Below are 26,286 nucleotides of genomic sequence, written 5' to 3' on the forward strand. Positions count from 1 at the left end.
TTTGGAAAAACTCTTCCCCTTCTGCCATGACAAATCCACACTTCTACTGAATTTAATGTTGTCACAGAAAACTGAGTATAAATAATGCGGAGGTGTGCGGTCTCCTGTTTCCTTCCAAGGTGTCTGGGAAATGACAAGAGGCGTTTTCAGTTCTCCCCTGGGTATGAGAAGAACATCATTTGGCTACTGGCTAAAAGCTTCCCAGGTTATGCATCATTTCGTAGCCTTCATTACTGAAAGTTTACTGCTCTTTACCCTGCCTTGCTTCTGCGCTCCTGCTGCCTGGATCAGTGCGAGGTCTCTTCTGTTCTGCTTTAGCGATAGCAAGCACAGGGGACTGTTATCCATGGGAGAGCCTCATGGGCTTGTTGGTCTTACAAGTTCCACACACTGCCTTCTCCACTCCAGTGCTCCTCATGGCAGCTTCTCTGTCTCTGAACACTGTCTGTAGCCTTATTTACAGACTTGCAGTGTGACATGATGGTGAGAACACAGTGTCTAAAGGTAAACTCTGGGCACTGAGCCATGAAGGACAACTGTGTGGGCAGAGAACTGGCACGTAGCACAGGTAGCCCTGCCCTTGGCGCAGCAGCCCTAACACTCTCGCTTTTCAGCTGCTCAAATCCCCTTTCCTTCAAAACATGAGTCTGCAGAGAGGAGGAAGGGAGGGCAGAGAAGGCAGGTGCATCTTAAACTCTGCTTTTCTTTTATCTCTTTCCCTCTTTTTTTAGCTTTAAACATAAGTAATTTGATTCTTGTTCCCCTGCTAATTAATAATGTAATTGTGCTTTAGCCTAGGAGGCATTAAAACTAAGTCTCATCAAAAGCAAGGGTTGTGTTCAAGGGGACGTGCTGAAATTGGCAGCGGTTGTTTTCTGGTTCTTTCAGTGTGCTTTGCTGCCTGGGAAAGATGGAGCCCACACAACTGGCCCATGGTCCATCTCCAAACCTGGCCACCTCAGAGGCTGCATCACCTGGCTGGGCAGAGGCAGTTTGGTGCCTCCGGAGGGCGGCTGCCTGCACAAGCCTGTCCTGCTGCTGCCTCTCCAACGCAGTTCTGCTTTGTGCTACATCTCTAAGGAGGCAGCTCAACAGTTTGTTCTGCAGAGAATGAATCAGCTCCAAGTGGGGTTGGTGGTAAGAAGGCAGAACACAGACAGGGAACTCCAACATAAACCACCAGAACAGTGCTGACTTCAGACCTGAGAAAACTGGCTTAGTTGAAGCGTGTTTGTTCTGTTACTTAGTTCTTCTGTTTTGCATGGTTGTGTGTTGAGACAGGACTGAAATGTCCGCAGGGTTTAGAGTTCGCCCCCAAGTCTTCAGATTACTCAGCAAGCACTTTGCTAGGCTTAGAAGTCTTTACTTGCTCTCCCTTTGCTCTAGATCTTCTAGGGATTTGCTTTTCTAGATTCCTTGTGGGAACTCTTTCAAGAACAGCATAAGCCAAATGACCAATTATTTTCACTCACCATATTTTGCTTTTGCAGTAGAAAGTCTTGTAACACAAACTGTCTATGACATGAGGTGGATGATTTTGCCCAAGTACTGTACCAGCTGGGAGAGACTGTTCACTCAGGAGAGACTCTAATCAGCTCTGTAGCAAGAGCCGGGCTTTTGAACCCAACCAGGAGCACTTACCTCCCTGTGGGTCTGAGCTCCAAAGGGAAGAGTTCAAAACAGCTATAAAGCTAAACAAAAAGAAGTACGTGCCTTTCAGTTTGCTTTGTCTTCTGTACTATAGAAAGCAGCATGACAGAAGATGCTACTTAGGTTTGGAAGAGGCTGGCTGTTCGAGGTTACACTTGACAACAGATGACAATAAGGATATCTTCAGAGGCAAAGGAAAGAGAGTCCTTAAAGGTCTATGTTAGATTATTTGGTCTAGTGTGGTTCTCTAAGACATTTAATCTGATTTAACCATATAGAAATTAATCTCAGTCAACCCAGACAGGGAATGACCCTGACAAGAAGCAACACAAACAGGGGCTGGTGTCCTTCTGAGCCCATAGAGCTGTGGTTTACAGCTGTCTGGCATTCACTGGTGTCAGCTCTGTGAGTCTTCCTGCCCCAAACAGCTGCTGTTTATCACAGGATTCATTGTGATCTACAAAAGCTTTTCAGTTAGATGTGTCCAATGAAAATATGAGGACTAGAACACCTTTGGCATTTGTAACTTTATTGCAGAAAAAAAAAATCCACTATTAACATATTTTACAAAGAAAGTTGCACTTTGGTGTTGGGTGAGTTTTCTTGCTCACCCCTTTCCCCTGGACAGTGACGCATGGGAAACCAGAACAACCAGCCCCTGCCCTTTCAGTTGTGTGCAGAGACACTTTCCAGCTATGCCAGCCTGCACCAGTTCCAGCCAGGATGGAGTTCTATTTTCCACCACTAACTTGCCTCCCTTTGTGCCAAAAACCAGTAGCACCCTGCCCTCCGGCTGGGAAAACAAGTCTGTAGCTAGGGAGATTGCTCTGTGCAGACAATGCTTGATACAGAAGCTCTGGAGTTGTGACAATTGCCCTTTAGTTTCCATGCAATAATAGTAGGAGAGAACCAACCCTTCTTCCCTGTTTTGCTGGGCATCCTTACAGTAAACAGATGCAAGGCCAAAGCCAACAGCTGAACCCAAACTGCGCTGCAGCCATTTGTCAGCCGTTTCAGAAGATAACGCGGGAAGGAGGAACTGCTGCATTATCCACTTCATCTATTTGACCCAGACCAGTTCTCCTCCATCTCTGGGCTTTGCAGATAATTTGAGCCCTGCTGATGAGCAAATTCCCCTTTCCCTGCTAAGACAAGCAAGAACAACACCGGGAAAAAAAGGTAATTTTGCTAGTAAGGCCTGGTATCTGTCCTTTGTGGGTCAGTGAGTGTTGCTACTGAAAGGAGAGACTGAGGCTTGTAAGAGCAATGTGGTAGATAATCTGTAGCCCTTGATATATCCTGAGGGAGCAACTGGCTTAGTCCAAAATCAAACACTCGAGAGAAGGCATGTGTTTCGCTTTACCAGCAGTCAAATGCGAATTAGGAAACAGGAGCAGGAGTTAATGACACGAAGACTTTCATGTCATGCACACTGGTCTTTCTGAGGCGAGTGCACCAAAAGATCCTGACTCACACTCAGAGGCTCTGGTCTGTGGGTTTCCTTGAGGGGCTTCAAGAGCCTTGGATGTAGTCTACAGCAGTGATATTTTGAGGCGAAAGTGCAGAATCTAATCAGCCTAACACTTAGAAAGGGAAAGGGAAGAAGGCACCTACATCCAGGATCTGTTCTTGTGACAACTAGCTCAAAGACCAACATCAGAAGGAAAAGGAGCTTCGACCTTGCATAGCAGAGGAGGAAGAATGCAGTACCAGTTTTGTACAACAACTTTCAGCAATCAGATGCTAGCAGCAAAATGGGAGGTACCTGAGGAAAGGCGCGTGTCGATCCAGGCAGGGAAATGGCCCAAAACATTTACTGAGCCTGGGCAAGGAGTTTACGCGTATGCTGAAAGCATCAAGTACGTGAGACACAGTTTCCTAATTTTGGTGAGGCCAAATTAGTGTGTCTAATTGGCAATAGACTAGGTTCTATTGAGATTTGTTAAGTTAAAATTATGTTCATTTTCCTCCCAGAAACTTCAAAGCAACATCAAGTAGCAAGGGCACTTCTCCAGTGGCCACAAAACAGTCTTCCCTGGTTAAAGAGAAAAGATACACATGTAGGAAGGAAGCAGAGCAGTCTGACATCCTCCTGGTAGGTGTTTCAGGATGGGCAGTGCCAATCCTGGGGCTAAAGCTGAAACAGGAACAAAAAAAGTGCAAGAAAACCAAACCAAACAACCTTAAAAATACAGAACGAGAGGGGGCCCAAGATGACTGATTTCCACATCCTTGGCTCCCTCAGAAAACAGCAGTGCCCTTTGCTAGCACTGTGCTGACACGACCAGTGTTAACAGCTCTTGTATGGATCACTTGCCCGCCTCCTTTGAAAGCAGCAGCGGCCAAGGTGGACAGAACAGATCCATGCAGAACATGAAGGCAAAGGTTGTCTTGGCTAATTGGTCACCATACTAAAAGGAGGAGGCACGTCTTTGGGGCATTGTTTTGAGGAGAGCCTGGAGAAAAGGGCCAGACTTGGACTGTGATTCCCAGCATAGAAACTTCAACACTGAACTATTTAAAATATCTAAAACCAAAAGCCATCTGAAAAGGATCTTTCAGTTGTGTGCAAATCACAGCCCCTCATTCCTCAGCAGATCATCTGGGACCAAGTCCTCAAGGCCTTCTCCTCTGGGAAGTTCAGCCGGCCAGGCTGGTTGCCTAGTAGCTGTAGAGTGAGAGAGGGGTGTCCTCCATCATGTCATCCTAGAAGCAGAGAAGAGCGTGCTTTAATGAGACATCTGCACGACGGCATCCAGCGCCAGTCTGGAAGAGTGCCGTGCAGGCAGCACAGCCTTCTCATCCACACTGTCACTGTGTGGCCATCTGCCCAGCAATCCACCTGAATGCTGTCCCTGTGCAATTCCTGGATCTCTGGACTGTCACTCTCCCCTCATGCTCCAGCTTTTGGAAAGAAGAGGTGAATGTAGGAAGAGCCTGTCTGCTGCAGGAATGTGGAAAACTCCACTCAGCTTGAAACAGCATCAGCTTGCTTGGTAGCTGCAGAAGGGAATCGGTACTCCTCTGTCCCAAATAGCACAGTGAGTTAGGTGCAGCTTCCCCAGAGCTAATCCAGCCTCTGAAACCCTCATATCTTTTTACATCCCCGAGGGGTCAGATGCAGACAGATGGACAGCCTCCTCAGGAACAGAGCACAGAATCTGCTTTGTCATAGTCACAAAGCAAATATGTCAAAGTACAGGAGGAGAGGCTAGGAAGGTGTCATTTCAGGGGAAGTTTGGATGGAACTTCCCTTCCTCTCTCTATTTAACCTCTTAGCATTCCCCTGCAGAGTGAGGGGAAGGCAGAGACCTTCTTTAGTGGCCAACCTTGAGACTTGCTGTCTTGATTCAAACCCTGGATGGAAGGAGAGGGACCTAAGAGGGAACAGGAGTTGTGATGAGCATTCTTGCTGCTGCAAATCCCCTTCTACTACATTAGCAATGCTTTGGGTAACTGCAAAGCAGCCAGCAGCAAGCCGGACCATGCCAGGCTGGGCTGAGGGCGTTACTCACCATGGGCAGGTCCTGCAGGCGCCGGAATTCCATGCGGCTGTTGTGTTGGCGGTATCTCAAGAAGCCGACCAGGCCTAGGATGCCCACCATGACAATGAAGACAGAGATCACGGTGATTACCAAGGGATCAGCCCTCGTTGTATCGGCCGAAGGAGAACTGGGTAGCTCTGCAAGGATACCAAGGGAGTGAGGCCAAAGGAGAGCCTTCAAGGGCTGGAGTAGCAAAGCCTTGTCTTTTCTGGTTCTGCTCAGTACAACTGAGAGGCAATTTGAGGTAGCCCCAACCCTTTGCCATGTTTTGTGAGAGCAGGGACAAAACCAGAGCATTTACCTGGATTTTCATCATCACCAACATCCAACACAGAAGCTTTCTCATGCATGGGCTCTAACGGCTGCTCCAGTGTGGATGTGCTGGTGGGGATGGCAGCTGTGCTGGTAGAAATGGAGCTGGTCAGATGGGGTGTCACTGTCATGGTACTGGAGGCGGCAGCGGAGGACGTGGTCCCTGCAGCGGAGATGGGAGCAGACGAGGTTCTGGGCTCCACGGTGCTCTCCTCTGTGGCACCCGCAGGGCTCGTTCCGGGCCTGGTTTCAGACCCTGCTGCTGTGGGCCCCACAGTCTGCCCATCAAAAGGCCCCAGGTGAGAGCTGTTAGTTGTTGCTGCAAAATAGGAACAAGCAGTTATTTCAAAGGATAAAGCGCAAGTGCACAGTTCTGTGGGACCGGATGAGATGGAAGCAAGGCTGTAAGGAAAACTACTGGGACTACAGGCAAAGCAGGTTATTGACAACCCTTTGGAAAGCAAGCAGATCTTATAGCACAGCCAAGCTGGGCCATGCCATAAACCACAGTGCAGAGAGTCCTCTTGGTTTTCATATGTGCCAATCCGCCATGTCAGCCAGTCTCAGCTGGGCCCACAAGTCCTGTCCTCTGGGGACAAAGGACAAGCAGAGAATCCACAAACAGCTCTGCACAGAACTGGGGATAATCCCAGAGCAAGAGACCAGGAAAGGTCTCATCCCTCCTCACTGGGAGCACAAAGGGGCTGCCCAGGGACTGGGTAGCAGCATCCCCTGAGGCTGTGTCCCTGTATCACAGAACAGCAGGGCCCCATGACACAAGCCGGGATGCAGTTGTGCATCAACACCATGCAAACTGATGGTCAATCAACATCTGCCTTGCATCAGGGGCGTGTGACAGCCTGGCAGGCCCCAAGGTGGGTGAGACTGGGATCAGAGACCCCCTATAACCTGTTGCCATGCTGCCCAGAGGGATCTGAAGGTGCGGTAGGGGTTCCCATGGCTGCCCAGGGATGGATGCGCTGATGCTCGTGCCTGCCCATCTCCATGCTTTGTGTCAAGTGAGGGTGCGCTGCCCCATTCTGCAGGCAGCAGGGAAGGCTCCTGTTGAGCTCCCAGCCCTGGTGCGGGAAGAGCTCAGTTGGGCAGCACTGCTGAAGCACAGTGTTTCAGATGAGGAATATTAAACACTTCCCTGCACACAATCAACGTCCTCATCAGCAAGCCGCCAGCACAATTAATACCATAATTAATGGGGTTTACAAAGAGGATGCTGAACTAGCAGCACCTCTGCAAGTCAGTCCCACTGAACTGGACATGCTTAATGGCTCATTCCGCTTTTCTCCCTCTCTCCAGTTCCCCTGAGAGTTCACAGAAGCTTCCAGGTTGGGCACCCTTGGGGCAGGACTTTCTGCACAGGCAGTAAAGGCAAAACCTCACCCGGCGCACTGCTGAGAGGAAGCGTGGGGGTTGCACTGCTGGCGTCATCCATTTCTTCCGTTGTGCTGAAGGGCTCTGTGACTTCGTGGTGGGGCTGGTTGTCTTCCAGAGTGCTGGCAGTCGGGGTGGTGGGGAGGATTTCAGTGCTACTGTTGACTGACAAGCTCATGTTGTGGTGCTCATGCTGTGAAACCGTGACGTCCGCGGGGCTGGCAGTGCTGGAAGCCTGCAGTCCCTCAGCCTTGGTGCCCACCATGGGGGTGGTAGGGACGGGGGCATCCTCCATCTCCATCGTGTGGGCTCCAGTGGCATTGAGCGTTGCAGCAGTCAAGTTTTTATCCAGGCTTGTGTCGGGAACAGCGGTAGTCACTGGGCTGAAGTCAGAGGCTTCCTTTGGCTGATGCGAGGTTAGTACTGTGCTAAGAAAAGGTGATGGTGCCCCCAAGGTCTCTGCTGTCGTCTGGCTGTGTCCTATGGAACAGAGTTAAGAAATGATGAGTTTTTCAGAGATGCCACACTGAGAGGGGAAACATTGACCATCTCCGTCCCCTTACCTCCAAATCCAGCACAGGTTCACACTTGGGGAAGGGATTCAAATAGCTCCTCTGTCCTCCTGGTCTCCCTGAAGCAGGGACCTGCTCTAGGGGACCTGTCGTTACCCTCCTCCCTGTCAAACCCTGTGCTCCTGTTCTCTGGGGTCAGTATCAATAACTCTCTACACTAGAGCACCTCAAAGCTTTTTAGAGGGTTTTTTTCATTTTAAAGTACCACCTGAGACCGGAAGATAAGATAAATCTTCCTTGGCTTATTGGGAAAGAGGCAGAAATGGTGTAGAAAAAGTATAAGTGGGGAAAAACGGGAACTAGATCCCCTGGCCCGATTAAGTATAGAAAAGTGATCTTTAAAATGTCTGTGTCTGGCAAGGATAAAGCGTATATTGCTAGTCATCTTAGTAGTAGTGTGGGCTTGCTGCTAGAGGGAAAGGTGAAATGGGTAGCAAGAGAGCACTACAGCTCATAGGGAGCTCTGGGAGCTGCCTTCACGAGGTATTTATGAACACGTCACCACCACAAAGTGCGACTGTTGTCACAGAAATGGGGACCTACTCAGTCTCTCATTACAGCAAACAGGGCTTCTCCAGCAGGAACCTGCAGGGAGGAGGGATCCCCTGTGGATCCGCAGCCGCTAGACGGTGTGACAGCAGGCGGGAGGAGGAAAACCACAAGGCTCTTACACCGCCTGTTCATAAACACGGATCCTGTGAGGGGTTTTTGGGGGGTAAACAGGAAAAAAGAACCAAACAGAAAAATGTAGCCATATCAGGATGGACTCTCCAGCCAATTTAAAAACATCACATGGTCAGTATTTTGATGATTTCTGTTCAAGTTTCTACCCAAGCCACAGAGGTGTGATGAGGCAACTACAGAAAAAAATCAAGGTACTGAAAAAAACCCATCTTCACGCTCACTCTCTGCACAATGGAGAAGCATTTGAGGCAGATGCCATAACCAAGAAACATTCATCCATCAGCAAAGCAGCCCATTCTCATATGAAGGCTTTGGGGAAATCTCAGCAGTTTTTAAAAGCTCTTCAGAACAGACACAGTTATCAGAGCCCTTCTCCAGTCACAGCACTTAACGAGCCCTAAAAAAAGACAGGACGCGCCTCCCTCAGGAGACCATTGCAGTACCCCGACCGGCTGGAGATTCCAAGCCTGGCAGCAGCCTGACGGCGCTGTGCTCCCCCGGCCCGGGCCCCTGTCCCGGGAGGGCTCCTGTGGGGGATGCACAAGCGGATGCACAGCCCCGCTCCGCACATTCGGAGAACGAGCCCTCAAGGGGACCCCCAGCTGGGGCAACTTCAACGTGAAGTGATGCTCCCCTTGGCCTTGCCTGGATCCAGCTGTCTTTGGCACAACGCACCTCTAAACAAGGCAAGCTGCTCTCTGAAATGGAGCTAAGGCATGGGATATGCTTACACCAGTAACACCTGCAAGGAAAAGAGCTGAGCGCTGCGTTTCCCAGGATCAGGCGCCAAAGCTCACAGCTCTTCATGTGACAGTTTCCAGCCCCAAACCCAGTATTGCTATTCAGCGTGCTGCCTGCTGGGTGGGATCCCAGCAGCCCCAGAGCCTGTGTTCCCTGAAATTAAAACAGTTTCAGAACAAATATGAGGCCTTGGTACTTTTAAAAACTGTTCTTTAAGCTTTGATTGTTTGCTGCTGCCCTTATCTACAGTCATGCTGAATAAAGCTATAGCTAAATGGAAAGCTAAATGTATTCATGAGGTGTTAATGTCTACACTTTATTATTTGCAGTCTCTCAGAGAAAGCAAAACTACAAATAGTGCTATGCCAGAAACTGGTTTCTTGACCGGTTGGGCATTGGCAGATGCTCGCTCTGTAAACACCCGGCTACCTGCTCCTACGCAGCAAGAGCCGCACACAGAGCTGCGTTGTCACCATGGGGTAAACAGGAAAGGTGGTGGCCAGGTGCCCGGCCAGCGGCGTGCCGGGCTACGTGCTGCTTTGAATAGCTGGCCTGTGGCTGGGACAGCCTCCCGTGGGGCGGCAAACTGAGACTGGGGGCACGTGGAGGAAAGATTTGGGGAGAGCTGTTTTGCACAAAGGTCTGCGCAAGTTTGAAAAAGTCCTGCCAGCTTCTGGCTATAAAAAGAAAGCCAGGGGAGGGCGGGCAAGTCTGCGCTCTCCACACCAGGGCACCTCACCAGGGTCAGGAACCCGCATGGCTGCCAGGAGGTGCTGCGGGACAGGAGGGTTTGTGGGGACAAGCAGCTCCCCCCACCCTGCAAATAAGGACGGCTCCACACACAGCTCCCCGCTGTCTGCAAGAGGGAGATTTAGCTGTAGGAGTTATTTCCCTAAGCTCTTCTCTCCCTAAGTAGCCACATGGCTCCTTCCCACTGTCCGCGACCGCCAAGGCAGCAGTACCCGGGCAGATGGGTTGCTCCAGCCCTGCATCCCACAGGAAGGTGGCAGGACCTCTGCAGCTTGTGCTGTAGCAGCAGCCAGCCTGGGTCTGGCCTAACACAGTGCTGTGGTGTTTAAAACCTGGTTTGTAGAGAACTGCAAAAGAGATGTTAAAACGGGCAGGCATGGCGCAGGAAGGGGAACCGCTGGGGCAGCAGGGTCCCGCTCAGGCGCCTTTGAGCACGGCAGGAGTTGATGGCACCTGGATAGCAGATCATCCAGCACATCACAGCACACCCAGCTCAGGAGACAAAGGAGAGCCTGGAAAAAGGGAGAGCTTAAAACAAGCTAAACCAAAGACTCAAGCCATTAAGAGATGATGGTGGGAAGATAGAGAACAAGGCAAGAGCCTTAAGATGGACAAGGAAACAAAGCATAGTGAGTAAATCCTGATCACTCGGGGACAGAGAGACAAAAGGTCACCATCACCGTCTGTCAGCTCCTAGGGGGCGAGGGCACATCCAAAGCCAGCACAGTCACCGAGCAAAGCACCTGGGGACATACCCGACAGGCGCAACTTGGTACTTGTGAGCATGTGTGTGTTAAAGAGTGCAAATGCAAAGGAGTTTTACTTCAGTTTTGTTTTAAAATAAAAATACTCTCCTCTAGGGTCTTGCATTAACATTTGCTACACCATTTCTGCAATGCCACAACTTTGTTTCCCACAGTCTTATCACCTAACCAGGCAACCTGTTCCCACCCAGCTCTGGTGCGAACCCTGCAGAGCATGAGGAGAGCCCGGCTCTGCCGTGAAGCTGCTGCGCTGGCTGTGCTGGACGAGACCCAGCAAACCCCACGTGGACCAGCCGCTGCGGTTTGCTCTGGATCCTCACTGCCCAGCAGGTCGGAAAATCCCCAGCGCAGTCACTGCTGCTCCCGTCACTGACTGATGATGTTTTTAGCTGTTTATCAGTTACTTATAGAGACGCAGGTCAGAGCTCGTTACTCTGGCGTCTTCCTGGAGGAGCTCTGCTTCCTGCACCATGTGCCAGGGAGGCTGCGGCTGCACTGCCCACGACATCACCCTCATCGCCTCCTGGAGACAGGTGGGAACCAGGCACCTCTTGTCTTGGGTGGAAAGGGAAGGAGTTGGTGTGGATGCTTCACTTGTTTTGGGATCCTCCCAGGCCTGACAGTTGCAGCACCTCAAGACAGCTGGTGAAGGTGCAGTCAGTCACCTTTGGATCCATAATAAAACAACTAGGTACTGCAAGTTTGGAAGCAGGACCAGCTGGAAGCAAGAGCTCTGATAATAGCAGTATCTCTGTTTCCCTGATGGGGAGCCAAGGGGGGGTTTGCTTTGGTTACGCTGCAGCGCCTGCTAAAGCAGAGCTGGCTGGTGGTCCCCTGGCTACAGCCCTGCTCCTGCCCCACATCTGTGCTAACCACCGGGCTCAGCCCGCGTGTGGTGAGAACCAGCAATCCCAGCCCACATCAGGGCAGGGCTGGTGGATTTGGAGCGGCAGCTCCCATCAGACAGTGCTGACTGCAGTGACCTCTGCCTGGGAAACGAGAGGGGCAAAGGAAGAGAGCGGCCCCAAGGGAGGAAGGATGCGGCCAGCTGAGAAGCCCCTGCCTTGGACAAGGGTGGGAAACTCTCCCTGCTCTGCGAGGGAACGGAGGGTTTGAGCACCAGCCCACAGCTTCAGCCCCTCTCCAGCACTGCGTGACAGCACCGAGGGACCTCCACACATCAGCCGGAGCTCCCATCAGCTCCAGAGCAGACGTGGTATAAATATGCCATAACGGAGAGGCGTGAAGGAAGCCAGCTCTGCAGGAGATGGGGCCGTTCCTGCTTTGCGCTCCCTGCCCAAGTTTCAGGGCTGGGGCCAAGCGAGGGGCTGAGGAAGATTTGCACAAGCAGCACAGAGCACCGCTGCTGTGTCAGGGCAGCCATGCAGAGCGGGGACATCTCCGCCATCCTCTGCCACAGCAGCCACTCCACCATCTATTTGTTTCTCAGAATAAAACAAGGCAGCGAGACAGAGCAGCTGGACCAACCTGCGGACAAGCTCTTGCCACAACCCTCCTGCCCCAGTCCCAGCAGCATCCTCTGCACCCTCCTTCCTGTCTCAGCCAGGAACAGCAGCCTGAGCTCCCCGAGGGCCAACACAAACCCAAATTCAATCCATAGGCTTTATCACCATTTCTAAAATCCTTCTTAGGGTGAGCTGTAGGAAGGCTGTGTAAGGTAAAGAAGGCATCGGAGGCTGGTTGTCAGGGCTCGAGGGAGAGCAGGGCAGCGGGGTGCAGGCTGCAGTCACCCCCAGAGGAGGCGCACAGAGACCCAGGGGAGAGCTGAGCACATAGACAAAAAGATCCACCAGGATTTTGGAAGTGCCTGTGGATCAGGACTCCCTGGTGCGGGTGTATCCTCCTGTGCAGGCTGTCACTGCCTGCAGATAGCACCTCACTTACATCAGCTTCCTACAGAATGCATGTCAAACCACTGCTCTGATTCATTGAAAAGGCACCCAAACCCTTCTAAAATGCTATTTTTGTGCACTAACTGAATTCAGTTTTCATTTAAGCATATGTAACAGCTCAAGTCACAAACAACCTAGTAAAATGCAAAATTAGTATGTTTAAAAGGTAACAGCATAAGCTGCAACTTACATGTATTTACGCAATTATATTATATCCTCTTGCTTAGCAAAGTACTGCATTAGGTGTAGAAATTATCTTTTGTTGCCAGTTATTACATTTTTATGGTTACCAACCAACGGTAATTAAACAACCTCTTCAAGGAAACAGAGCCTGAGTATAAATGCAAATAAAACCATATAGTGGGATTTAAAACCAAGGCTCCTAATTTCATTTAAAAGCAGAACTGGAGGAGCTGCTCATTAGATCCCAGCTGAGCCTGATGTCGTCTTAACTCAAAGCTTGGAATTAAAAAAAATGCAAGTGGCAGAGGAGATTTCTGGAGCCCCCCAGGTAGGTGCCAGGTGCACTCAGGGATGCTGTAGTGCAAACAATGTCATTGCAACGAAGTGAGCACAGGGACGCAGATCCGGTATGAAGGGCAACTGCTCTGTAAGCTCAGCTCCAGTTTGATGCCTTGCAGGACCTCAATGGAGTCAGGAGGCCACTGGGCTGCGTTTGCTGCAGACTCCAGCGCTCTCCCTGCCAGGGCTGGTGTCAGGACTGTCCCCATCTCCGTCCTGGCAGAGGGAGGCTGAACGGGCTCCACCTGCTGCAAGGAGTCTGGGCATGGGGTGCAGGGATGGATTGGACCTCTCAGCCTGTTTGGGGACCACAGCGAATCTCTTGCACAGCAGCAAGTTAATTCACTGCACCCCTCATGGCTTCTGCAAGCTGAGCTGTGCCCTGTTGCACAAGTAGCAAAACTGCGGGGGAGAACCGAACTGGGGGTGCTGGGTGCCCAGCGTGGCACTGGAGAGCTGCCAGGCCAGGCACGCTGCAAAGCAAGGGCTGCAGTAAGGGACAGGAATAGAAACCGGGTCTCCTGACCAAGAAGCTCCTTCCAGCCCGATAGGCAGGTGGCCACGAGCCGAGCACGAGACAGGGCTCAGATTAGATATGAGGTTCTGAGTGAGCGCAGCACTGGGGAGCGACAGCCCAGCGCCCAGCCTGCCCGGGCAGGCAGGAGGACGCTTGCCCAGGGCACCTGCAGATGCCTGGCCTCAAACCTGACCCCTTGGGGAGCAAAAAGAGGAGCCAGGAGCGTGCCAGAGCTACCACCTTGTCTGGTGGCTCAGCATTTGGGATTGGGACAACCAGCTGATGGTGGCCTAGCAGAGCCAGAGTTGTGAGAGCAGAGATGAGCAGCCCTGGAAATGGCACCACAAATGCTGAGCACAGGTTCTTCAGTACTAGAAAAAGCCAAAATGCAGCACAGACGTGCCCAGAGCGGGCCGCGGTGCCAGAGCCGGAGATGGGGAGGGGGACAGTGCCAGCCCAAGCGCCTGCCTGCAGGACGCAGCACCCCGGGTGGCACGCTCTGCCTGGCCCTGCCACGGGAGCCCTTCCCACCCAGCCGGGGTGGGGAGAGATGCAAACAACTGGGCTTTCCCACAGGTGCGTGAAGCCCCATCACTGATCCCCCATTTAGATGGAAGTGGGGCATATCCCGAATTCCCGTGGCAAGGTAAAAGGGGAGAGCAGTCTGCCTTGCTCAGCCACCACTGTCACACCAGCCAGTTATTTTCCACTGGCCCCATGCAGCTACAAAGAATCCTGCATGGCAAGAAGGTGCCCAGGAGGCTCCCCACATTGTTTGCTTTGTTCCTTGGTGGAGGATTTGAGCCGTGATGAAGGTCCCTTTGCCCAGAGGCTGCTGGGGACACGCACGGCACCTGAAGCCTGGGAAACCTGCCCTTCTCTGGGGCTGCATAACCCAAATAATACAGCAACAGCAGGGAGCTCTGGCATCAGCCAGCTTACCTTGGGAGTCACAGCTGCAGTAGAGGAAACACATCGTTAGGAGAAAATTAATTAGCCTGTTGCCTTAATAGCAGCCCCCATGTCAGCAGGGAGCCTGGTCTCCAGCATGGTGTGGTGTGAGCAGGGGGGGGACTGGACATGAGGAAATCTGCCCAGGCCCCAGCAGCCCCAGGACCTTCCAGCTGTGTGGCTACTGGTTTAATGGGCCGTGGAGGACACGCTCTGCCCTGAGGAGCCACAGTTTGGATCATGCAGGGCGAGTGTGTGCCTGGATGTGGCCCCAGACTCCAGCAGCGCTCAGACTTACGAGAGCTGCCCCACCGAGCGTTTTAGGGAAGAAGGCAGCCAGCATCACTGCAAGGCAGGCTGATGGAAACCCCTGCAGCAAGAGCACACTCTGCCCATCAAGAAGGTCTCGGTGGAAAGAAAGGACGGAGAGGGGCCTCTATGCTTTGGATTGTCCCCCCTCCCCTTTGCCCAGAGGGATGTGGCCAAGGGAGCTGGAGGAGGTAAGTGCTGCCCAACGGGTCAGGCCTTGGAAGGGCAGCAGGGAGCCAAGATCCACCAGGCACCTGGGGGAAGAGCATGTGCAAAAATGGCATCAAAAACCAATGGCACGACACGATGGGGCTGGGCAGGGGGTGCAGGGTCGCTATTTACCCCACACAGCTGGAGGTACCACCATGAAGAGAGGACCGAGCTGTGGCTCCGCTCTGGGTGCAGCAGAGCCAGGGCTGTCCAGCCACGGTGGGGCTGGGGCCACGTGCTGCCCCTCGCCCTGGGCAAAGAAGGGGAAAAGAGTCATGGCAAATCAGCTGGGGGCCTCTGCAAGTGGACACGCTGCCCGCCTGTGTGCATGGCCCCGGGTCCCGACAGATGGGGCTTCACATGCTCGCGCTGCTCCTGGTCCTGCACCATCCCCGTAGCTTGTGAGGCAGCTCAGCACAGGAGGGGAAGGCAGCAAACTGCCCAGACCAAAATTACTCCGGGGTTTTATTTGTAAGGCTAACAGTGCTGGAGGAAGTGGATTTCCGCAGGCAGTGAAGAAAGGCTGCATTGAGAGGCTGGGGTGGGCAGAGCCCCTCTGCGGCCCCACAGCAAACCTGGCTGGGGAGTGGGAGCAGGCACTGCCGGACGGGGGGGCAAACAGGATCTGTGCTGGGAACAGAGAGATCAGCTTGCGGGGTTGGGACAAGCCTGGTTTTGGACAGGCTTGGGGACTGCTGACTTCAGGGCCAGTCTCCAGGTGAACCTTTCCTTCCCCCACCACTGTCCTGCTGGGATTCTCTGGTGTCTCACTAAGGGTTGTGCTTGTTCTGGGGCAGTTTTTTCTCTCTTCCATGCCACCTATTTTCACAAAGTATTTGCTCTCTCAGCTGTGGCTGGGCTTAGCTAGTGGACCAAAAATCCATGAGGACAAGGCTGCATAGATGCATTTTCCTGAGGCTGTGAAAAGACTTCGGTATTGGGATGCTAAGAATGAAACATGTAAGGAAAAATCCAGTGCAACTTTAACTCTGGCATGTCCCAGCAGTTTCAGTCTTGGACTTTGTAATGTGAGGGCTCCTATGAGCCAGCTGGGGCAGGGAGCATCCGAGGGAACCCCAGCGTGCTGGGGGCAGGAAATGGGGCCAGTGAAGCCAGTGGCAGCCCCGAGCTCCTCCTCCTCCCCTGAGTGATGGAAATCCTGAGCTGTTCCCCTGGTGAGCTGTTCCTCTGCCAGCGGTGGGTCACCTCCCCACCACAGCGCAGCCACACTCGCACGGGAAGCACAGCGTTACCCAAGGTTTTGCCCACAAACAGGGGGCTGGTGTGGGGCTGTGTCCCTATGCTTAGCTTCAAACCCACCTAAACCACATCCGAAACCTCAGTGCTGCTCTTGCTGTGGGGGCTTAGCCCTGTGGGCACCTATGCTGGGGTTTTGCCAGCCCCAATTGTTACAAACCCAGTGTCTTTGCATCACCCCTCTGTCTCTTACTGCTGCTGTCACTGTGCTGTGATCTGACCAGAGTGTGTCCAAGGGGTTTTCTCAGCCACAAAGAGGGAACATGTTTACTTCCTGAGCCCCAGGCAAGCCCCTAAATGCCAGCTCAGACGTTGTCACTGCCAGGGTCACGGGGGATGGCGACAGCCCCCCAACTCGAGGCACGCTCCCAGCCATGCGGCGGGTCTCGGCAGACGGGGCTGTCAGCGCCCTGCTGCAGACTGTGCCTGCGCACGTGGGGACATGTTGCGCGTGGAGCCGAGCTGAAACACAGCGTGGGAGAGGCTGCCCGGGGCCGGGGTCTGGCTCCTGCTCTGTCCCACGCGCTGGCATCGCCTCCTCTCCCACAGCGCGACGGGATGGGCGCCCTGTGCCTGCAGGGAGGCGGCAGAGCTCGGGCTTTGTCCGCGGTCCCCTCGGTGGGAAACTCAGCAGCGGCTTGTAGGCACCCAAGAGCTGCAGGGCTGGAGACACGGGCCTCGCAGGGCTGGATGCTGCGAGTGCCCCCGGGCTCACTGCTCCGCTCCCCGCGCGTCCCCTCGGGCTCCCCATTGGGCTGGGGAGGTGAACCCGGCCCGGCTCCGCCGGCGGGGGAGCAGAGCCTGCAGCTGCCTTGTATGGGCAAGGCCGGGGCGGGCGGCCTCGCCGCTGCCTTGAGCGCGGGGCTCGCCCGGGCACTCCCGAGCATCTCTGGGCGACCAGACCTGCGCGCCCGCCGGGGCGACGGCGCCCGGGGCCGCGGGCACTTCGCCCGAGTTTGGGGATCCGGGCCGGGGCGCTGCTCCCTGGAGGCTTCCGTCCTCAGGGAGGGCTCCCCAGACCCTCCTACCCCAGCCCCACCAGCGGACGGAGGCGCCCGCGCCCCGGCGCTGCCCCGACGGCTGCCCCCGATGCTGCGCTCTCCGCCGCGGGGGGACCTCCCGGGCCGTCCCCACCCCTCCCGGTGCCCCTCGGGCGGCCGCCCCCGGTACCTGGCAGGGCGCAGAGCAGGCAGCAGGCGGCAGCGAGGCGGAGCAGGGTGCGCCGCGTCCCCTCCATGCTGGGCCGATCCGCGCTGGTTCCGCCGGCGGCACCGGGGCGGCGCCGGGGCGGGGCGGGCGGCACGTGGTCCGGCCCCAGCCCCGGAGGCGCGGGGCGGGGAGCGCCGCCAGCCCCCGCACCACCAGCACCCTCCGCAGCCCCGTCCGGCCCCGCACCGCCCACGCCCCTCCCGGTTCGGTACCCAGCACTCGAGCAGAGCACCCCCGGTCCGGTCCTGGTTGGTCTCCGGCACTCTCGCTCTAGTTCGGCACCGCCCCCGGCATCATCTGTTGGTCCCCAGCATTCCCGGTTGGGGCAGGACGCTCTTGGTCCAGTCCCTCGCTGGCCCCGGCATCCTCGAACCGGTCACCCCTGGTTTGTGTAGGGCACCCCCGGCCCGGTCCTTCCGTGTGCTGGGCATCCCCAGCCCAGTCCTGCACCACGTGCTGGTCCAAGTGACCCCAGCCCAGGCCCTCACCATCTCTTGGTCTGGTCCTGCGTGGCACCCCCAGCTCAGCCTGGCACCCCACTTTTGCCCCATACAGGGATGGGGACAGCAGCCAAGCCCAACATGGGGCATCACTCTGGGGCCCCAGCACTGTTTCATGGTACCAGGGTCTATGGGCACAGCTGGATGCAGAGCTGTTCTGAGCAGCCCTGGATGCTGCCATGGCCAGGCCTGAGCCAGGTGCCACAGCTCTTTTTCCAGGGCACTCTGCTGCCCATGGGGCAGCCCCTGGTCCCACATCCCTTCCAGCCTCCTGGGGGCTGGTGGGATCCATCCAGGCATTGTGAGGGTTAAGCCAGCAGCCATCCTTCAGAAAGTCTGGCCACACTCTTCTAGTTGGCATTTCTGAAGAAGAAACCCCATTATGAAGCTGGTGCTGGCCTGGTGCCCAGCCAGGCACCCTGCACCAAGGCTGCTCTCTGGAAGGACCAAAAACCTCCTTGCAAATTCCTTGTCATGGTGTTTCCTCTCTGACTGCAGCCTCATGTGGTGCAGCTGGTGTGAGCCCTCCTGTCCTGCCCCACCAGCTCTTACAGGAACAGCAGGAAGATTTAGGATTTCTCTGATTTAGAAAGGTTTGCCCATAAGGTGCAAAGAACATGGGACCTCAGAGGAATCCAAGGGTCCCACGTAATGGCGTGGTCCTTGCTGACCCCCTCTTAGGCTGCTTTGACAGAGGTGGGGCTGTGGGTCCCCTTCTCCAACCGGATAGCTGTGTCTGCACCACCACAGGACAGAGGAGGAAGATGGAAATGGATATTTTTGTTCCCCAAGAGGTCTTGCCTTTTGTCTTCAGTGTTGGGCTCCTGGGTACATCCTGCCCGCAGTTCAGAGGCAGGTATAAGAAAAGAGGGTCTATCTGATGCAGAACCGATCATGCCTTTTACCATCTCTTTAAAATAAATCTCAGCCTCTCATTGCAAATATGTTTGTAGCTGCTTGCCACTTATCACCCCCCCAAACCAGATGTATCATTTCTGGCATCCTGTTAAGGCAGAAGTAATTTGGCTTATACAAATTTCCCAGTTCAAAATGGAATTATTTTAAACACATTTACAACATTTTCTAAGTGATGAGAGTCTTCTGCTCTCCCCTAGATGCCACTGGGCTGCCCGGCAGAGCAAAGCCTCCTTTGTGCCAGACAGGATTGGGCTCTTGGTGCCACAGTGAGCACCACCTGACCCGGCACCTCAGAGCCTGCCAAATCTCACCAACGAGGGACCAGGGCATTTCGACACCCTTGGCACCCACCCCTGGGGAGGACATGGGCTCCACGGGACATTGGTGCTTCTGGCTGCGACCTCGGTTCTTGAGCGTGTCTGATGCCTGTAAGCTTCTGACTCACGTCTGTCCTTTGGTCTCTGGAGATGCTGAAATGATATCCATCTCAGCTGGCTTACAGACAGCAGCTCTCCGTTGCCAAGGTTACCTGGTCCCTCTGCTTTAATTAAGCGTATAGACGTGGCACGGGGTATCTTCAACAGCTGGGGGACAGGGAGAGAATTGGGCTGGCACTCCCCAAGGGGTTTGTGAGCAGCATGATAAACCTGGGCAGATGAGCCGCCCTGCAGGTCACTGCTATTACTTTAGCTGATCTCTGCACTCATTAGGATTACGCTTAACACACTAATGAGGCAATTTTGGCTCTCCATAGCACGGAAGGGGCAGTTGGGAGCAAGAAAAGAGACCGCAACGGCATGATGGTGTCTTTGTGGTGACACTGCCGCTTTCCTGCCCTGGAGAAGGGAGCAAAAGCAAGGGGCGCTTTAACATCCCACTGGTGCACAGCTACTTTCTCATGGAGTGAGCAAGAATACTCCCCTCAGGTAGCAGACAGCAGCCCCCTATGTCCATGTGGGCTATACAAGGGCTCTGACTTGCTCAGGGGTAGTTGTCCTGGGCTGTTTGTGAGGAGGACTGAAAACATCCTTGCAAACCTAAGCAGCATGTAGACCAGACAGGTCTGGGTAGCAATGGGAGTTGAGGACTTAGAATAACTTCTGAAAGAAAGTTTTGTGCTTGAAAAACATGGAATTAACCTCAGCCAGTGTCACGCTCTCTCTTGCAGTGGCTTTATTTAGCTCCTGTCCTTTCATTTCTGGCCGGCAGCCAGAGCACGGAGCAGACCAGAGATGATAATGTTGATTATGCTAATTTAATAGGAAGAAGCAGATAATAGAAAACAAGTGAGTGGAAAATAGTGGCAACAAAAGGGCTGAGGGGAAGTAAGGGCACAGGTAGCAGGGAGGGAAATGTTGGCCCTGGGAGAGACACTGAAGCTCAGTGCTCATCTGTGTCCTGCCTGGGCTACAACACAGGCTGAGTGTGCCCCTGAGTGAGCAGAGCAGCAGCACAGCTTTGGTCCCACTGCCACTGTCACACCAGCGCGGCCCCAGTGGGATCTGAAGAGCAATCACCTCTTCCACACAGCCCGGAGGTGAGTGGTTGCAGCAGCTGGAGCCCTGGGCAGAGCGATGGCAGCCGTGGCCAGCACTGCTGGCATGTGGCTGCTTCACCTGGGCTCTGGGCTCACACAAATTGTTCAATTTCTGTGCGTCACCCTCTCTGTCCTCTGCCCTTTGCCACTGGGCACCGGGAGCACCGCTGGCACACATCTCACCCTGCCCTTCGGAGAGCCCAGCAGATCCCAGCCTGCCCCGTACCACCCTGCAAACCTGCTGTTTCAGGAGGGCTGGGCAGGATTGGAGTTGGTCTTGGGGTAGACAGGCCAATATATCATCCCCAGACAGCTGCTCTCTCATCTTCCAGAAGCACTTCACTGTGGGACGGGGCAAGGGGCTGCTCTCAAAGCGGGACGACTCAGCACTTGAAGGGATTTTTAATTCGCAAGAGAGCCGGTAGCGAACCGACAGGAGCAGAAGTGCTAATCCAAAGTGAGTCATTCCCCTCCTCCCTAATGTTGAAACATTTAAAAATTTTTTTATGAAAGGCAAATTAAATCTCACAAGTCAGAGCCAAGAAAAAAGACTTTATCAAAGGGCAGAAGATGCTACAGGGTGACTTGCAGGCAGAGAGAGGGAGCATTTGCTCAGCAGCCCAGGATATTACATCTCCACCGTTGCTCTCCCAATGCAAAGAGCACTGCCATTCATCTATTTTTAACACCAGTGACGCAGGCGGTGAACCTGACTTCAAGGCTGGGAGCTTGTCTTCCCCCTGCATATCTGTCCTGACTCATCTTTCTTTCCAAGGGCCATTCACAGCTTTGTGGCCTAGCAAAGGAAGACAGGAAAAACAAAACCGAAGAAAAAAAGCAGATGAGACAGCAAAGCATTGGATGCAGAGAACTAATCTGGGAAAAGAATAATAAACACCGGGGCTTTGCTGGCTGGGGGAGCTGGAAGAAATGAAGGAGCTGGGAGACCTGAATGTATCTGGGGTCACAATGATCTGGGATCAGGATCTCCCACACAGCTGAGCAGGGACCCGGTGGCAGCTGGGCGCTCGAAGCTCTGCACAAAGCCCAGGCTGGAGGGATGGGGGCAGAGCTGAGGGTACCCAAGCCAAGGGTGGCTGGGGGGACAAGCTGAAGAGCTCTGCTGTGGCTGATGTGTCTGTTTTCAGTGCCAGAATGGGTCTCTGCACTGTTGTAATTGCAGACATAAGGGCAGCAAGTGTGAGGAGTGTAACAAGAGGAGGGGAGGCTGCTGCAAAGCCCTTGGAGGCGAAAAGCTGTGCTTTAATCCCCGAGAGGAGCTGGCTTAGCTTGGGAGTGAGGACGGTGCACCAGGCAATGCAGGAACCCTTTTGGGCCTTGGCGTGGGGCAGGAGAGGTGGGACTGATGTCCACGTGGGCTGGTGGCCTGGATGCTTAACAGGACTGTGTGGTCTCTTTGGGCATCCACCATGGTCCAAGCTAGTACCAATGTTTCTGCACTCTGGTGGCTGTTACTGGGAATACATCTTTGTCAGATATCTAAGGTTTTCCCCCACAAAATCGGTATTTTGGCATCAGACAACCCAAAAACTCAGAGGCTGCTGGGGGAGATGTGCCTCGGGCCTGCCCTGGGGTCTCACCCTTTGCTCCTCATCTCCTCAGGGCGCATGGCTGGAGCACGGTCTGATGGGCTCTCCCTGGGGCTGAAGCCACCCAGGAGCAGTGACACAGGGTCAGTGCTCGCTCGCCACCCTGGTGCTTGCACAGCCTCGTGGCTGGGAGCATGGTGGGGCAGGCCGGAGCAAGCTGGCCTGCAATGTGCTGCTCCATGCCTGTGGTACCACAAGGAGCTTGGCTCCAGCCGTGCCACGCACCGTGTCAGCGTGGACAGGCTCTGAGCTGACGCCAGGACAGCAGATGGTTGTGATGAGAAGGCAGGAGAGCACAAGACCACAGCGCTGGTCACAGCAGGGCAGCTGTCTAAATGGGAATATCCATCTGCCCCAGCTCAAGCCCTCTCTGGTTCCCCAGGCAGGGTGCCTGGTGCTGCTGCCAGCCTCCTCCTGGGCTCTGCCCAGCCTCCTGGAAGAGGAACATGGAAGATGCTCAGGCGAACCCATAGTTGCCAGGTCTTGTATGGAGACATGTGATGCCAGGTTTGAACTGATGTGACAGCATGGCTTTGTGCTCAGGGACACGCTGGTTGCCTTGCCCGCACCGGTGGTGAGACAGAATTGTTAATCTCGTTCTTCATCACCATGCATGTAAACCCTCGTCTGGAGGACAGTGTGCAGGCAGCCCCCACAGAGCCCTCCCTGCTGCCAGGAGGATGGTCATGACATGAGAGGGAGCACAAGGTCCAAGCGCAGCCCCAGCTGTGCCGCATTCTGCTCAGAGAAGTGGGACATGCCCGCTCACCGGTGAGCAAACCTCACCTTGGGCTGCAAAGGCCACTTGCAAGGCTGGCCGAGGGAGGCACGGGTGGGAGGATGCGTCTCCAGGGGAGCCTGTTAAGATGCTTTTTGAAATCTAAGTGGTTTAGTGTGTGACTAAAAAGCCTAAAGGGATCACTTTTCATGGCTGTCCTGTTAAATGTCCACCAAGGACAACGGCTAGAAAAGGGACAGCATTGTCATTAGACAAGGGTAAATTCCAGGCAGTCCCACCCAGACCCTCTCCTCTAGCTCCCGTGACAAGACTCCAGACCTCCATGGGTGTAAATCAGAGCAGAATTTGACCAGTCCTATCTAAAAGGGATGTTTGTCCTTGTTGGGTTTTATTACATGAAGTATTCCGTGGGTTAAATCACTAAGATGCCCAATCTCATCACAGTGCTGTGAAGTCAAACCACTGTCTTGTTCCCCTGGGAAGGCAGAAAGACATCCCCATTTAGACATCCCCATTAGACAGTCAGTCTCACTTTGGAGCTCACAAAACCTCTCTGTCGGGGAAAACAGCTGCTCTGCTACAGCGGAGGCAGAAGTTACATGGCTACATTGCAGTATTTCTCCTTGGGAAGGAGAAATCTCCTGAACTTCCCTTCTCCAGGGCATTTCCAAAGCCTGGGGGAAAGAATTCCCCCTCCTGCCTGCTCTCACCCAACTTCTCTTATGTCTATTTTTATTGCCACCCCGTGAGTTAACCCTTGGCTGCTCTTTTGCCAAACCGGTTATGTTTAAAAAGCCAAAGCTATCTGTCTGGGGAAGAGAGTCAGTCCAAGAGCAGAGAGGAGTGTTTTGGAGTGGCTGATGTTTGCGTGGGGCAGCAGCGCGGGGGCAGCCGCAGGAGGGGGATACCCGCCGTGAGCAGAGCTGCCTGCGGTCTCACAGGCTGTGTGACCCTTCTGGGGTGCAAGACAGAGACAGAACTAAGTACGCTGTGACATCTGCAAGACTTTGGCTTTGATGAGTCCCTTTCATGAGTCTTCTAATACAATATTCATTTTCTTCTCTCCGGGAGACAGGGGAAGACTACAAAAGCCGCTCATCTTCTGCAGGTATTAAGGCCGCAGATTTGCTGGGGGTCCTTGTGCTGGCTGTGAGGAGTGACGGGGGACTTTCTCAGACCAAGGTGCTGCTCTTGACACACATGCACACATGGTCGCCAGCAAAACACATTGTTTTGTCCACTTTACAAACTAAGGCCTTGCCTTCAAGATAAAGCCACAGGAGGGATGATAAAACTACCTTATTTCCCTCTCAAAAAAGGGATCATCTCTGACATACATCACAGGACCTCATGCGATGTTATAGGAAGTACTATACAAGTGTTTCCATTTGAGATGTAACTTTACCAAACCACACTGGCATATTTGAATCCCATATTTGCACCAGCCCATGGGATAAACACTCACTCATGGATATTACCAGTAAGACATTTATTTGCAGGATAAAGGCAGAGACAACGTGTATCTTGTTTTGAAGTGGAAAAGAGGTGAAATTTCTAATGGGGCACTGGGGAAAGAGAATTCAGTCGCTTCAGTGCTGGGATTAGCTCCCAAAAAGAGAACTAACAAAAAGCTGCCACCAGATGTCACATCGAAGCCAACTAACGGCTGCCAAAGCAGCAGGGACGGGGGATACTGGGGAAATGGCGAGATGAAATGGGAAGGCACTGGGGGTGTCTTCAGGGCGCTACCAGACCGCAAAATCACTGCACCCCGGCACAGTGAACGACCACGGGGATGTTTCAGAGTCGGCTTTGCAAAGGCTTTTCAACTTGCTTGGATAAATCCCAGCAAAATGCAAAGCATTGAAGTTTAACTTTAAAAGATAAGTTTTACCAAAGAAACCCCACAAAACTTGATGAAAAGCCCCATTCTGGAGCTCAGTTCTGCTTGAGTGTCAGCAAGCAGGACACTGACGGATCGGAGTAGTTCTGTCTGCTTTGTCACTGCTTAAAATATGACGGCTACAATAATGTTTAATGGCTTAATTACAAAAGCTTTGTTGCACCCTGCGTTTGAGCTGTCATTAGAATAGACGTTTGCATATGGTTGATATTTAGCATTTGGGAGTGTGGGAAAATTCCCTGTGAAGGGAATCCAGACAGAAAAATAAGAAAACAGGACAACTTATTTCCCATGCAAAATACTTTTAATCTTTTACCAGTGCAGACATTATTGTATATATTTTTTTTCCAGGTAAATTTTCAAAGTTTTGCTGTAGAATTGGGTGAAATTCTGAGACTAAATTAATCAATATACTGCAGACTGGAGATTTTAATCCAACTGTAAATCTTCATTCAATATTATTTGTAGAGCTGGTGCTGATGTTTCCAACATGAAATTCCCTCGAACACATTTTGGATTGAGCTGTAAAGATTAGATGTAAACAGTGACGAAGGATAGTGAGAAAACATATTACTAATACGGCAAGGCAAGGTTGAGCAATGCATTCCTGTCCAAGACCCTTCTGCTGTTTTAACTGGGATTCAGTTATTCTGTCCAAGACTCTACAGCAAATTAACTTTGTTTCTTAAAGAGGTTCAGTAAAAATAGCTCAACCACTGCCAAGGATGAGGTCAGGGAAAAAAATCGGTCCCTTGCCAATGTAAAACAAACCCCAGCTCCCCTCAGCACCATTTAATGAGATGTTCTAGTCCTGCCGTGCTTTGGAATGGATATTTGAAGTCTGGCAGTGTGTCCTAGCAGGAAAAAAGGTATCCTTTTTCTATACTTTTCAAACTGCCTGCATGTGGATAAGCCATAATTTGAAAAAAATAGTTTGTATGCGAAAAATCACAGACTTATTACAGCTGGGAAGCCAGAAGCTCAGGATATTTGGGTTGCGCTGAGCGGGCTGCAGGCAGGGGCTGAGCAGGGGCTCTGTGCCCCCCGCTGTGACCGAAACCTCGAGTGGGGTGCAGGCGGCTGGAAAATCAAGGACGAGTTTGAGTTAAATGCTGAAGTCGTGAGAGCTGGAGTGAGGAGGAGAGGGGTGAGTCCTGTGGGGCAGAGCGGAGGTGAGAACAGCAGCGGCGCTGCCACGGAGCCCAGGTACGGTCGCTCTGAAGCCGGGTGCTCCCCTGCCGGCTGTCAACGGCTGCCCGAGCGGAGGGGTGAGCGTTGCTGTCGGCACTGGCTGCGGCGCTGCTCCGGTTTTAGGGCGAAGAGCCGGCGGGACCCGCAGTACGAGAGGACAACGATCCCTGCGCTTCCCGGACCCGTCGCGGTGCCCGTCCCGCTGACAGCTTCCCGCCCAGCGCTGCCTATAAACACACGGGGATTGGCTGCTCCGCCCGTCCGTCACCGCGTGTGCCACAGTCTTACTGGCTAACTCGCTTACTTATAACCCGTCCTCAAAGCCTGACCAGTGAAAGCGAGGCGCCCATAGCAACGCCCCTCTCTCTTTCTTCTCACTGGCTCCCGCTCTTGTTTTGGGAGCTGTTGTTGCTCTTTTGGTTGGACGATCGGCCTGCCTCTCAAGTGGCTCATGACCAATTAAAAAGGAGTACTCTCGTGGACTACCTGCGAGTCCCTCCGCTTGATTTCCCTTAATCCATTGGCCGAGGGGTGCCGTCCATCTAGCCCTGTCCCGCAACGATTGGCTGTTAGGGAGGGGCGGTGCTGTGGGC

General features: G+C 53.5%; 1 protein-coding gene and 1 long non-coding RNA gene across 2 annotated transcripts; both read right to left on the reverse strand.

Moving 5' to 3' along the window:
• Nucleotides 1-2,162: 2,162 nt before the first annotated feature.
• On the reverse strand, nt 2,163-17,642 carry LOC102086464 (mucin-2). Its single transcript, XM_065071521.1, has 5 exons — nt 17,257-17,642; nt 6,906-7,376; nt 5,497-5,826; nt 5,166-5,332; nt 2,163-4,356 (listed from the first exon to the last, which is right to left on the reverse strand). Exons 1-5 carry the CDS (start codon nt 17,321-17,323, stop codon nt 4,312-4,314), a joined length of 1,080 nt encoding a protein of 359 aa, XP_064927593.1. The 5' UTR covers nt 17,324-17,642; the 3' UTR covers nt 2,163-4,311.
• A 7,145-nt stretch (nt 17,643-24,787) lies between these two features.
• LOC135580077 (uncharacterized) lies at nt 24,788-26,232 on the reverse strand. Its single transcript, XR_010474213.1, has 2 exons — nt 25,563-26,232; nt 24,788-25,024 (listed from the first exon to the last, which is right to left on the reverse strand). It is a non-coding gene; the product is annotated as an uncharacterized LOC135580077 (long non-coding RNA).
• Between the last annotated feature and the right edge of the window lie 54 nt (nt 26,233-26,286).

This window comes from Columba livia, chromosome 8, assembly GCF_036013475.1.
Source record: "Columba livia isolate bColLiv1 breed racing homer chromosome 8, bColLiv1.pat.W.v2, whole genome shotgun sequence".
Classification (NCBI taxonomy): Eukaryota; Metazoa; Chordata; class Aves; order Columbiformes; family Columbidae; genus Columba; species Columba livia.

What these genes read in the sequence shown, in the direction of transcription:
- LOC102086464 (XM_065071521.1), bottom strand. Translation starts at nt 17,323, where the DNA reads ATGGAGGGGACGCGGCGCACCCTGCTCCGCCTCGCTGCCGCCTGCTGC. An exon ending in TGGTGATGATGAAAATCCAG is followed by an intron (nt 5,333 to 5,496) that starts GTAAATGCTCTG and finishes GTATCCTTGCAG; the next exon opens with AGCTACCCAGTTCTCCTTCG. An exon ending in GCCTGCAGGACCTGCCCATG is followed by an intron (nt 4,357 to 5,165) that starts GTGAGTAACGCC and finishes CTCTGCTTCTAG; the next exon opens with GATGACATGATGGAGGACAC.